Genomic DNA, 12,832 nt, shown 5'->3' with positions numbered 1-12,832 from the left:
AAATGGCCCACTCTTGAGTTGTCGATGACACACATTAATCATGTGGTATCCTTGTACTCCAGGAACCAGTAAAATCCCCAAGTTGAAACAAACAAAACAAAGAAATCGCAACTACAATATAGATATCAGATTATCCCCTTTACTCAGATTTCTTCTTTCTCCAATTTATATGAAAAAGAGTTTTATCTATTTCTCAGAGATATGTCTGGGATCTATGGCATTCAAAGCTATCTAGTCTGAACTATCAGGCTCATTATATTTCATCTGAAATCCCCAATTTTCTCCGTTTCTGTACTGAAGCAGCTTACAAACCTTTCCTCTCTGAGTTATACAAATAAGACCGTTGTTATTATTGCAGGAATTATACCGTAAGCCTCAAGGTATAAAAAGCAGAAGTGATTTTCACCGTTGAGTAATCCATCTTTAATTGAAGTAAACTTGAGAATTACCGACTTGCGGAGCATAATTTGATGCGACTCCTGTTAAGTAAAATCAGTTCCCCAGTGAAAGGGGCAAACCTTCCTCATATGTTGATGGGAATGGAGGTCTTTCTCACTTTCGGGTTCGGGGTTCGTGTTAAAGTGTTAGCGTGAGAGTCGACGCCATTACTTAGACTTTTTGTATGGTAGGTGAGACGACATGGGCATATGAGTGCATTAATCAAGGCCATCTCATTAACTACGTATTAAGCTTTATAACAGTCGTAATCACTGCAATCACGTTATTCGTGAAGCAAAGCGTTTCCTTTATTGACAGAAGTGAGATAACCTCTCCTCGTCATCCACTGATAGGTCTTTTTGGTCTTCAGCTAAGGACATCTCTAACAACTTCTGTCGCTCTAACTCTCCTTCACTTTTCCGTTCTGATGGTAGTATAGCTGCCTCTCCTATTGACAAAGCAACTCTCTTTGGTTACTGTTTCCTTTAACTCCACCTTGGATGATTCTAACAGTCCTTCATCCCCTGATGTTCGTCCTACTAATCCTATGTCTCTCCACATAACCTCATTTCGGACTGTTCGAGAAGCGCTTCTCTCTCTGGACACGAGCAAGGTTTATAGTCGTGATGGCATTCATTCCCATGTACTGAAAGTGTGCCACTGAGCTTGTACCTGTGGTTGCTCGTCTGTTCTGTTTCTGTTTAAAACAAAACTTATCCTCCTTAGAAGCGTGCAGTGATACAGGGTGAGCGTGCTGACCCTTGTATCGTTCTATTGCTTTGACATCTACCATTTCCTTAGTCTTTGAATCCCATATCCTTAGACACCTCATAACTCACAGTCTTCCCTCTGATCATCAGTACGGCTCCCGTAATGAAAGATCCATTGGTGACATTCTCTCCTATCTTACTAATGTCTAGTCATCATCCATGAAAGATTTTGGGAAGTCATGTGTAGTTGCCCTTGACATATTCAAGGATTTTGACAGGGTGTGACACCGAGGTCTCATCTCTAAGCTCCCCTCTTTTGGCTTCCCTTCCTCATTTTGCTCCTTCATATCTAGCTTCCTCTCTGGACGATCTATCAGCCTCCTACCTTTTCTCCATCAAAAGCGGTGTCCCATGCACATTTTTCCCTCCTTTTCAACAATTTCCTCTCCTCCACAAACAATCCAGTGTACTCATATGCTGACGAATGAACATTGCACTTATCCACATCCTTCAATTCTTCTCCTCTCTCGATCTGCATCTCGTCTTGACACAGTTTCCTTAGTAAGCTCGAACTTGGACAGGATGTCTCATTTGGGGTAGACGAAATCTAGTTAAGTTTAATTCCTCTAAGACCCAGTTTCTACCCATCTCTCTATAGAAAACTCCTCACAACTCTCGTCTCTTCTTTGAGGGTTCTGTATTCTCATCTCTTGACTCAATGAACAGACTCGTTACCGATATAACATCCACTCTTTCTTTGAAACCCCACATTACAGGAATAGGTAAGTCTGCCTCTAATTAACTAGGTGTCCTGTCTAGGTCGAAACTTTTGTTATGAACAGTTGCTCCGTATGGACAAGGGATTGATTCGTCTTTGTACGGAGTACTGCTCTCACATCTGAGGTGCATCCTTACTTAGAGATGAATCAAAAACGGTGTTCTTGTAAACTGTCCCAGGCTATCTTCTAAACTTGACCCTTTTGCCCAAAGCTGCTATGGTGGTTAAACTTTCCCTCTTCTACAATCATTACTTTGGTTTTTGCTCCCGAGAGCTGGCTGCTTATGTGCCCCTACCTCTAGCTAGACAGCACAATACTCGGCTTTAGATTATTACTCTGTGGCCTTTAGCAATTCAAGGGTGGGCCGTTTTGATAACTGCTTCCTTCCCTACACCTCGAAGCTTTGAAAGTCTCTACCTTCTCGTGTCTTTCCCAATAAATATAACCTGGCATTATTGAAAAGGCAGGTTTTACACTTCCTCCAAAATTCGTAATTGCTTCCCCTTATATTTTCTTCTTCCCTTTCCTAATTCTCTCTATATTTCAATTAAGGCCCAGCCTTGATGTGGACTTTTGTCCGTGGCTGGAGCCTTCAACATAAAATAAGACAACTTACGAGAAAAGATGTACAAGGCACATCTTGGGTACACAGTGGGCTCTGGTTCCCTGAAAGTTCACAGGAACAGGTTGGCACATCGGTCCCTGTCTTTGTCTGTGTTCCATACAGCCTCAATCCTGTGCTGACCCACGGGGTGCTTCACCGTTAATACTTGCCGACTGTTCTGCTGCAGGTACGTGTGTGTGGTGGCGAGCAGCGTGGGTTCAGAGAGGGCTCATACCACGCTCGAGGTGCGGGCGCCTCTCACCGCCCACATCAGCCCTCAGGTGCAGACGGTGGACGTGGGCGGCGTGGCAACTTTCAACTGTTCTGCGGAGGGCTTCCCCCAAGATGCTATCACCTGGATCAAGGTAGACACGTCTTGCTGTAGGGTTAAGAATCAGTCATTAAATCTCTTTAAGTACGTGATTACTTTGTTATTTCTAACTGCTGACTTATTCTATCTATAATAGCAAATACTCGCTTTTATATTTTTTAAACTTTGTGTGTCTCTTTAGCAAGTAACGGGTGGGCCGTTTTGATAACTGCTTACCTCTCCTACACCTCGAAGCTTGAAAGTCCTACCATTCTCGTGTTTCCCAATAATTACCTGGCTTATTGAATCAAGGCAGGTATTACACTCCTCCAAAATTCGTATTGCTTCCTCCTTATATTTCTTCTTCCCCGTTTCCTAATTTCTCTCTATTTTCCACTCAATTGGTCCCACCCTTGATTCTCCGACATTTTGTCCTCTGGAGCTTCTCAACATAAACACTAAACAACTTACTGCAAAAGCTCTTTACCACACATCTTGTACACATCTACGTTCCCTGAAAACCTCACAGAACATTGTCCACATCTCACTGTCTTATGTCTATATTCATACAGCTATATCTGTGCTACCACAGGTACTATCACTATAATACTCATAGTTATCATGAACCTCTTCACAAATGTCTACATGAACCAGTCAATTACACATACAACTCAGTCATAAAACACATAACGAATCTTTCATATATATATATATATATATATATATATATATATATATATATATATATATATATATATATATATATATATATATATATATATATATTGTGCACCTCTATATGATGTGCAGACATAGTGTCATACAGCGCCAATCCTGTGCGACACTGCAATGCAAAACTGAAGTTTAAACGCGGAATATCATTTTGCTGCTCACCTCCAGATTACCTTGTCACAACACTGGGCTGCGAGAGACAGTCATCGGGCAAGGGAAAGCCTGGATGAATTTTACAGCGCTACGACTCCAGTTGAAAACTATACGGCAAGGGCCGGAAGGGTAGGCCAGTAAACCAGGGCGAGACTAGTCAGTTCCGTGGCCGAGAATCCACCTAACTCTGGGTGAAATCAAGGATCTTCGAGTGTCAAGAAAATGCCGTGTCTTTCTTGATTTGTTTTATCATATGCTTAAGCACAGCAGGAGCGAAGGTCTTGATATGAGCGATGTGTACTGAGTTATGTGCTGTATAGACCAGAATTGATGTAGAAGTTAGTGTGACACGAGAATATCACACTATGATTCGATCACTCATTTTCTGAGGGGAAAGTATCCGCACTTCGCGAACTGGTACTTGGGTTATTCACCTCTGATCGGGAAGAGCAAATGGCTGTTAGTTAGTCTTATCGAAGCACTAACAAGATTGAGGTGGAATTTGATGGTTTGTATTTGGGTAGTAAGATGAGCTACGTCCCTACAGAGATGCATCATTATTGGAAAACGTCTTGTTGTTGATGTCCCGTTTTCTGTTAAGAGTTTGATGCTGAAGAAGTGGCAAATTAAGCAGACGCGAGGCCTTGGTGACATTATCGACGTCAGCCACATTCTCTCTTTGTTGGATTGTCTTTCGTGGTGTGTAGCATTCGGCTCACTTAGTACCAGTGTGATCCGGGAGATGGATTTGGATCCTATATTGGACGAGTTACGACGTGGAGACCACTCTCTCCCGAGGCCTGGCCTAAGGAAGTGAGGCCTCAGGTCAAGAGGGTGAGCGGGGGTACACAGTGGCGAACTGACGACAGTTTCTGATGTCATGGAAAGCGAGAACCAGTGACGAGTGTTGCAGTTTCCTGTGCCCCCATGTGCTTTACTCTATGAAATTGACATTCGAGCTGTTGGAGTTTATTCATTGCGTTGGGTTCTTCATGGATACACTTTAACAATTCACCATTCAAATGAATGATGTCCCGTCAGATATCTAAGCTTCATAAATATACTGCATGATTCTGTAAGAGCTGAGGGATTTTGAAAAATAATGTTGTCCAGTTATACATTCTACTGGAATGTGCATATTGGTTTGTATGTCGCTGTTGATAATCTGTCCCTTTCCGTTATTCAAATCCCTACCTGGGATGATCTTTGTGTTTCTGAATAGCTTGGACTGGATAACTTGGTGAGGGTCCTGCCCTGGGCTTGTGTACCTGGTAATGGAGAGTGAGATCAGGTATTGGTCACTGCAGTTGGCGACATGGCGGGAGAAGTGTGCTAATGGATCTATATGGATTCCGAGGGATTATTTGATTATATGCAGCATGGAACCGTCACAAATGATAGCGTGAGCAATAGGCTTTAGCTGTTTCACAACCTCCCTGCCATCATAGCCGGTGAGACTTGCAATGACAAGGTTAATCTACTAGGGAATGTTCATAAATACGATTTAACAAAACGTCAAACACGGATTGATAGATGGATATATACATGAACGCTCTCACATACTCCGTTACACTGCAGGTGCACCCTTGTATATGTGTGTTACAAGACCATCATTATGTGACACATCATGCCATGTAGTAACACTACTTTCTGTGATGAAGTACCACCTGTGTGTGATACAATACCGCCATTGTAACATACAGTGCTACCACTGTGTCATGTAGTGCCACCATTGTGTAATACAGGATGGCCATTGTGTTATACAGGGCCACCACTGTGTGATACATTGCTAAAACCGTCTTATATAGAACTAACATTGTGTAATACAACGCCATCATTGAATCATACTAAACCATCATTGTGTGATGCAGTGCTATCATTGTGTTACATATGCCTGTCTTTCAGAACGATACGACGGGCGGTCGACTTTGTGAAGGCGACGAATCTTCGCATCGTCGTAATCAAGTACATGGTAATGCGACGCAGGTCGACGCTGATTGGCTAGCTGGTATGTCTATGTGATGAATTATTGGAACGTTGCGAAGGCAGCCTTCACAAGGGGACTCCCTTGCGATGAGAGTTTACGACCGAAAATAATCATTAATAATTACATATTTTATCTCTTGAATGATTATCTATGCATTAAACACATTCGAAAATATTATCATCTTATGCTAAAGAGATGGGAATTCGAATAAAAGTTACAGGAAAATATTTTTTCGAGTCTGGTGCGAGTCTTGCCGCAAAAAATCGACTATATGATATATTCATTAGCAAAATATAACATTCTCGCACCAGACTCGAAAAAGATACTTTCCCATCTCTTTAGCATAAGATGATAATACTTTCGAATGTGTTTAATGCATAGATAATCATTCAAGAGATGAAATATGTAATTGTTAACGATTATTTTCCGTCGTAAACTCTCATCACATAGTCATACCGGCCAGCCAATCAGCGTCGACTTACGTAGCATTACCACTTTCTTGACTACGACGATGCAGAGATTCGTCGCCTTCACAAAGTCGACCGCCCGTCGTATGGTCCTTGAATACGGGCCATAGTGTCATCGTTGTCATACAAGGTACACTGTTATCCAGGAGAATCTGACATTCTTTGTGGAATATCTACTTCGGTATGATTCTAACTTCCCTCACATCAGTATCTAACTTCATCTGAAGCATGATGAATTAGTATCTAAGTTAATGTGATGTATGATAAAGCAGTATCTAAGTTAATCTGAAGTATGATGAAGTAGTATTTAAGTTAATCTTAGGTATGATAAAGTAACTTTTAAGTTAATGTGAAGTTTGATAAAGCTAAAGTATGATAAAGTAGAGTTTATGTTTATCTGAAGTATGATAAAGCAATATTCAAGTCAAGCTGTAGTATAATGAAATAGTATTTAGTTTATATGAAGTATTATAAAGTAAGATCTAAGTTAATCAAAAGTATGATATAGGAGTATGTAAGGATATATGAAGTATAATAAAGTATTTAGTTAATCTGTAATACCATAAAGTGAGATCTAAGTTAATCAAAAGTATGATATAGAAGTATGTAAAGATGTATGAAGTATAATACAGTATCTAATTAATCTGAAGTATTATAAAGTAATATCTAAGTTAAAAGTATGATAAGGGAGTATGTGAGGATATATGAAGTATAACAAAGAAGTTAAACTGAAGTATGATAAGATAGTATTGAAGTTAGTGTAAAGTGTGATAAAGAAATATTTGACTCTAATGTTTTGATAACGGAAAGGAATCAAATTTGCTCCCTGCAGGATGGAGGAGCCCTTCAGGTGGGCGGCCGTCTGCGTCTGGTGGGGGAGCGGAGTGTTGTGGTGGAGGACGTGCGTCGGGAGGACCGCGGAATGTACCAGTGTCTCGTGTCCAACCTTCAGGACGCCGCTCAGGGCTCCGCCCAGCTCAAACTCGGAGGTCTGTATTGCATCGGTGATCAGTCATGATAGGCCAGCGATAGGTCATGTCGAGTCAATGACTGGTCATGCTGGATTAGTTCTGGGTATGATGTACATCACACTGGGCCAGTAGAGTGTCATACTGATTCAGTGATGGGTCATACTCGCACAGTGATGGGTCATGCTGGGCTAGAGTAATGTGACATTACATCGGTGTCAGTTCATGGTGGGTTCCAGTGCTGTTCTCTCGTATTGCCTCATTGCCTGGTGAGTCATGTTGAGAAGGTATATATAAATCGATTGGTCTGTTTCCCTTTATGTTACCAGACAAAAAAAAGTTTATGCCCAGGTTTTTAAAATCTCCTACAACTATAACTTTTTTTCTTTTCATTAGAAAATTTATCTCTTCGTATAAAGCGGTATCGCTCTCTACACAATTACTTTTAGTGCTTTTTATCCTTTTTCAAGAATTACTGCAGACCTCTTGCTTATCAGTTCAGTATACAGTGAGAGAAGTACATTGATTTCAGTTTTACTTACCCTGGTTACGTATATCCTCTCTCTTACATACTTCATAAATCCTTCACCTGCCTTAACCTTTGTTGAAAACTTTGCAGTTTGGTGTTACTAATTCTGATAAGAGAGAAGGATCTAAGTTTTGATTATCATGACACCAGTCATTTTAAGTAGAGCATATCACGTTAATTCATCACGTTTAAGTTTAGCAATTTTGGTGTTGCTGTAAAAGAAAATGTTTCTATATCCAATCCTATTTGAGGCTAGACCCCAGTTATTAGTTCTCAGGCATGACATGAGGAGGTCCTGAGCTAATGTGGAAGACCAACACGCAGAAGAGGCTGGATCATCTTACATCTCAACCATGTAATGTTCACATGGTATTTGATGTAAACTATTTACCACTATACCCTGAGAAGCGAACCCTGGACATGCATCTGTGTAGCAGTCAGGCCTTGAGGTTAGGCTACCTGTCTGCCACACGGATGATCCTGGGTTCGATCCTCAAGGCATAGTAGAAATTAGTTTACATTAGACTTATCTTCCATGGCGTCTTGTAACACCTGAAACCTCTTCCTAGTTGTCGACGATGAGGTTAGTTAACCCTTCTATCCTCGGGTCCTGCCTCACTTCCTCCTCCCCATAAACGACCCGTCTGCAGCCTCTCACATCAATCCCTCTTACATCGATCATCCCAACCTTCCTCCTCCAACTTACTCTCCCTCACCTCCTGACTCCGATGCTCCTGACTCCAAATTCGTTTTCGTTTTTCCTGATTCTCAACATCTTGTAAGGGGTAAGCAGTGACCTAGTTAGAACTGACAGTGAAAAAAAAAAGCGCAGTACCGACCTTTATCGCTGTAAATCATAGTCGCTTCCTACGTCTGAATTTCTGAACACAACAATTCAACCCTGAAATAGTATGAATGCGAGGCAGCGCCAGAAACAAGAGAGAAAAAAAAGAGTTTCATTCGCTCACATTCATTCTCCAGCTGTCATGTGTAATGCACCGGAACCACAGCCTGGGAAATTCACACATTAAACATCATAAATTCTGCTTCCCCCGAACCTGGATGTGTTGTATTGGTGCCACACTGACTTTACTTTTAATTACCTGTTCCATATCTGCAGGATTTTCATTCGCTCTGGCGTGTTATACTGCTCGTACATCTATGGTAACTTTCCTCTCAAAAACCTTCCGTCTTATTAACTCTCCTACTATCACCTCTCGTCGACCATCCCATTCCGTCCATGATAACGTTGCTTCCTTCTGTCTGTTCTACAGGTATCATTTCGGCGACTTATTTGGTGAGGAGTCTATACCTCCATCTGTCTCAGCCACAAAGGCCTAGGTCCGTGGCATTTGACTGGATACCATTTCTCATAGGCTCTGTCAAGAGAACAGTCATAGGAACGTTGACTACAATGACACCTCTATTATTCTTCAATCAGCGCAGCCGTGAAAGTCTTCTCTTTATCGTCCTTTCATTTTCCTATAACCTTCCCATCTTTAAGAGTGAGCTCTACAAACACCTGAGGAGGTCAGTCAATTTCTGCGACGTTCTTTTTCTCACATCTTCTCTCTTTATCACAGACGCAGCGCCACAGCTGGTGGACACAAGTGGGCCGCAGGTGGTGTCACCAGGGGCGCTGGTGACCTTAGTGTGTGTAGTAGAGGGGTCGCCACCCCCAGCCCTCTCCTGGACCATACGAAGCTTGCCTACCCTCACAACCGACCCAAGGATCAAGATAGACCAGAAGGTAATTATGCAGGTGATGGGGAGAGGTGGAAGGCGGAGTGGAGAGCATAAAAGGTGCATGATAGGTAGGGTTAGAGATGGAGGGCAAAGACTGTAGAGTGAAACCGGCTACCAGTATGACTGGGTTCTGGTGGGATGATGTGTCCATCAGAGACTGTGTACTCAAAACATATTCTTTCATGAGCTAGTAGGTGACTGAGGGTAAGTGTTTTACTTCCAGTATGAGCCTGTGTAGAACTGGACTTCACTTAATGCTTCAGTTTGACTACATGTATCGACCTGTACATGTCTGTAAGACTATGTGAGAGACTCGATTTCAGCATACCAATATTCCTATGAATGTAATACGACCTTCAGGATACATCAACGTCTTCAAGTGTGAGTTTTCTACAGTGACATAGAGATTATAAGTCTGTTGAGTATGCATGGGAGAGTGGTAATCAAGAGGGTGGTGACATGCAAAGAACATCTGGTTTAGGGAAGAACAGCGTGGCTTTTGGAGAGGTTGAGGATATATGAACTAAATGTTTTCTTTGAGAAATATTTGGAGAAAGAGAATGAACGACATCTGGCAATTATGGATCTGGAGACAGCGTATGATTTTGGTGAAATAATGCCCTGTGAAAGGTAATACAGATACCTCAGGTAAATGGAAAATTACCTAATTCAATGAGTGTTTACCAGGAGCGTAAGCTGTGTGTGCAGGAAGGATGCGAGGAGAGTGAGTCGCTCTCGGTGAAGATGGACTTGCGTCAAGGATACGTGATGTCACCGTGGTTGTGTCATCTATGGTTTGATTCATTTATGGATGTGGAGGTGATGGGAGGTGAATGTAAGAACTTCAAAACAAGGGGTAGGTCTACGGTGTAACGGTAGTGTGTGTGTGTGTGTGTGTGTGTGTGTGTGTGTGCGTGTGTGTGTGTGTGTGTGCGTGTGGGTGTGTGTGTGTGTGTGTGTGTGTGTTGTGGGGAGGGACATGGGGGATGAATCAGTTGTTATTTGCACATAGCATGGCTCTGGTGGCAGGCTCCAGAGAGAGAGAGACACCAGAAGCTGGTGACAGAGTTTGGGAAAGTGTGCAAAAAAGAAAATCGAGAGTAAATGTCAACAAATTTAAGGTAATGATGTGCAACAGCAGGAGGAGGAGACACGATGATGTGAGGATACCTTTGAACGGTGAGGGACTGAAGGCTTTGGAGAGCTTTAGTGACTTGGAAGTGGACATGCTAGAGGATGAAACCATGGGTTAAAGTGAGTCACTGGGTGGCAGGAGGGCTGGTTAAGGTTCTGGATGGACTGTGGATTATATTTGGAACGAGAGGTTTGTGTCTGCTGCGTCAAAGATGTCTGGAAGTATAGTCATCCCGAAAATGTTATATTGAAGTTCTAAATGCAAAAGAACGGAAGGGGTTGGACTTGCTGGACATATGATAATTGAGGCAAATATATGTGGTGTGAGGTGGATGTAGATCGTCCAAGGAATGACAGTATAATAAAGGTGAGTTAGTGAATTTAGTCTAGCTGAGAAAGCTAACCTACGAGTGGTGAAATAGTTTAGTCATAAAGAGAGGATGAATGTAGAAATAATACAAGGATTTATGCATCACATGCGAAGGGAAGAGGAAAGAAGTGGAGAAGAGAAAGGAAACAGAAGGATGAAGTAAAGAAACCATTGAGATAATGGACCCTAAACATTTAGGAAGTTGAGAGGCGTGCATGGGATAGAATGAATTGGATTGCTGTCGGCTACGGTGGGCGACGTGTTGTCGATGGCCTAAACCTGGGATAGAGAGATAGATAGATAGAGAGAGAGAGAGAGAGAGAGAGAGAGAGAGAGAGAGAGAGAGAGAGAGAGAGAGAGAGAGAGAGAGAGGGTGATAAGTCAGCGCGAGTGTTAATGTGGCTGAATCTTGCCGCGTCGCAGGCGTCAGGGGAGCAGGTGGTGAGTCGCCTGAACATCAGCAGCGTGAGGGTGGAGGACGGCGGCCAGTGGAAGTGCCTGGCGGAGAACCGTGCAGGGAGGGTGGAGCACACTGGGAGGCTCAACGTGCGTGGTCCGCCCACCATCCTCCCCATGCGGCCGCAGAGCGTGGTGGCGGGCAGGACGGCGACCTTCAACTGTGTCGTTGCGGGCTTCCCTATTGACTCTACCCACTGGGAGAAGAACGGTACGTAGTCACACCTCACCCACTCACTCAGTCTAATTGTCCCGCAGTGCACCATCCCTGCTGGGCCTGTGTTGTCGCACCTCATAAAGCCACTAATCATCAATACAATGACAAGTTCCGTGAGATTGATAATGTCTTCTTTATCTCCTGCAAGAGACAGTGAGGACTAGTGATTTCTTAATGTCACTCCGCCTGTTTCTCACCCTACTTTTTCTCCTGCCTCTTTCCTCTACTTCTCTCCCTATTTCCCTGTCCTGCTTCTCCCCATTTTCCGACAATGATTCCCTCCCTAACTTATTTCTACATCTGCCTCTCTGCTCTTTTTTCATGTCTAAGGCTCTAGTCAATGACACAACTCCACATCAAGCTGGGCCTTGAATGATATATAGGGCGAATTATGAAAGGGAAAAGAAAAGATAAGGGAAAGTATTTACTAATTCTGGAGGAAGTGAGAAAACTGTCTTATAATATGTGCCAGGTCATAGTTATCGGGAAAGACATGAAAAGGTATAGAGTTCCAAAGCTTCGACGAGAAGGGAAAAAGCAGGTATCAAAACGGCCCACCCTGGAGTTGCCGATGGCCACACAGGAATCATGTGAAACACCAGATTGCCGAGTATTGCGTGGTATAACAAGCAGTAGAGGTACACAAGCAGCCCGCTCTCCGGAGTAAAAACCAAAGTAATACCTATAGAAAGGAGAAAGTGAACCAACAATGCTGCGTGAGGGAAGGGGGTCAAGTTTGGATGTTAGCCTGGGACAGTTTTTAAGTCGGACCGCTTTCGACTCAACTCTGTCAAGTAAGGATACAGAGCTAGAACCACCGCAGATGTGAGAACAATACTCCATATACTGACGAATCAATCCTTTGTATAAACGAAGCAACTGTTCAGAAGAAAAGAAGTTTCGACATCTAAACACGATACCCAGTTTCTTAGAGGCAGACTTAGCTGCTCCCGTTATGTGGGGTTTCCAAGTAAGAGTGGATGTTACAGCAATAACAAATATGCTCATTGATTCAAGAGGTGGAATTACAGAATCATCATCAATGGAGAGACGAGACTTGTGAAAAGTTTTCGATAGACGGATGGATATAAACTGGGTCTTAGAGGCATCAAACTTAACTAGATTTCGTCTACCCAAGTCTGCATGAAGAAGTTGTGTCAAGAGGAGATGCAGATAGAGTGAGAGAAAAAGGAGCAGACATGGAGAGACGAGACTTGTGAAAAGTTTTCGAT

General features: G+C 42.8%; 1 protein-coding gene across 1 annotated transcript in view; it reads left to right on the top strand.

Moving 5' to 3' along the window:
* Nucleotides 1-12,832, top strand: part of LOC139759720 (cell adhesion molecule Dscam1-like) — a 206,320-nt gene that overhangs the window by 192,884 nt on the left and 604 nt on the right. Inside the window, exons 9-12 of the mRNA XM_071682115.1 lie at nt 2,719-2,896; nt 7,013-7,169; nt 9,261-9,427; nt 11,351-11,594. Of these exons, the coding sequence (XP_071538216.1) occupies nt 2,719-2,896; nt 7,013-7,169; nt 9,261-9,427; nt 11,351-11,594 (746 nt within the window). The remainder of the gene's footprint in view (nt 1-2,718; nt 2,897-7,012; nt 7,170-9,260; nt 9,428-11,350; nt 11,595-12,832) is intronic.

The sequence above is a fragment of the Panulirus ornatus genome, chromosome 34 (assembly GCF_036320965.1).
Source record: "Panulirus ornatus isolate Po-2019 chromosome 34, ASM3632096v1, whole genome shotgun sequence".
NCBI classification, from domain to species: domain Eukaryota; kingdom Metazoa; phylum Arthropoda; class Malacostraca; order Decapoda; family Palinuridae; genus Panulirus; species Panulirus ornatus.
Note: the sequence above shows the minus strand (reverse complement) of the source record. Positions and strands in the feature narration are given on the sequence as shown.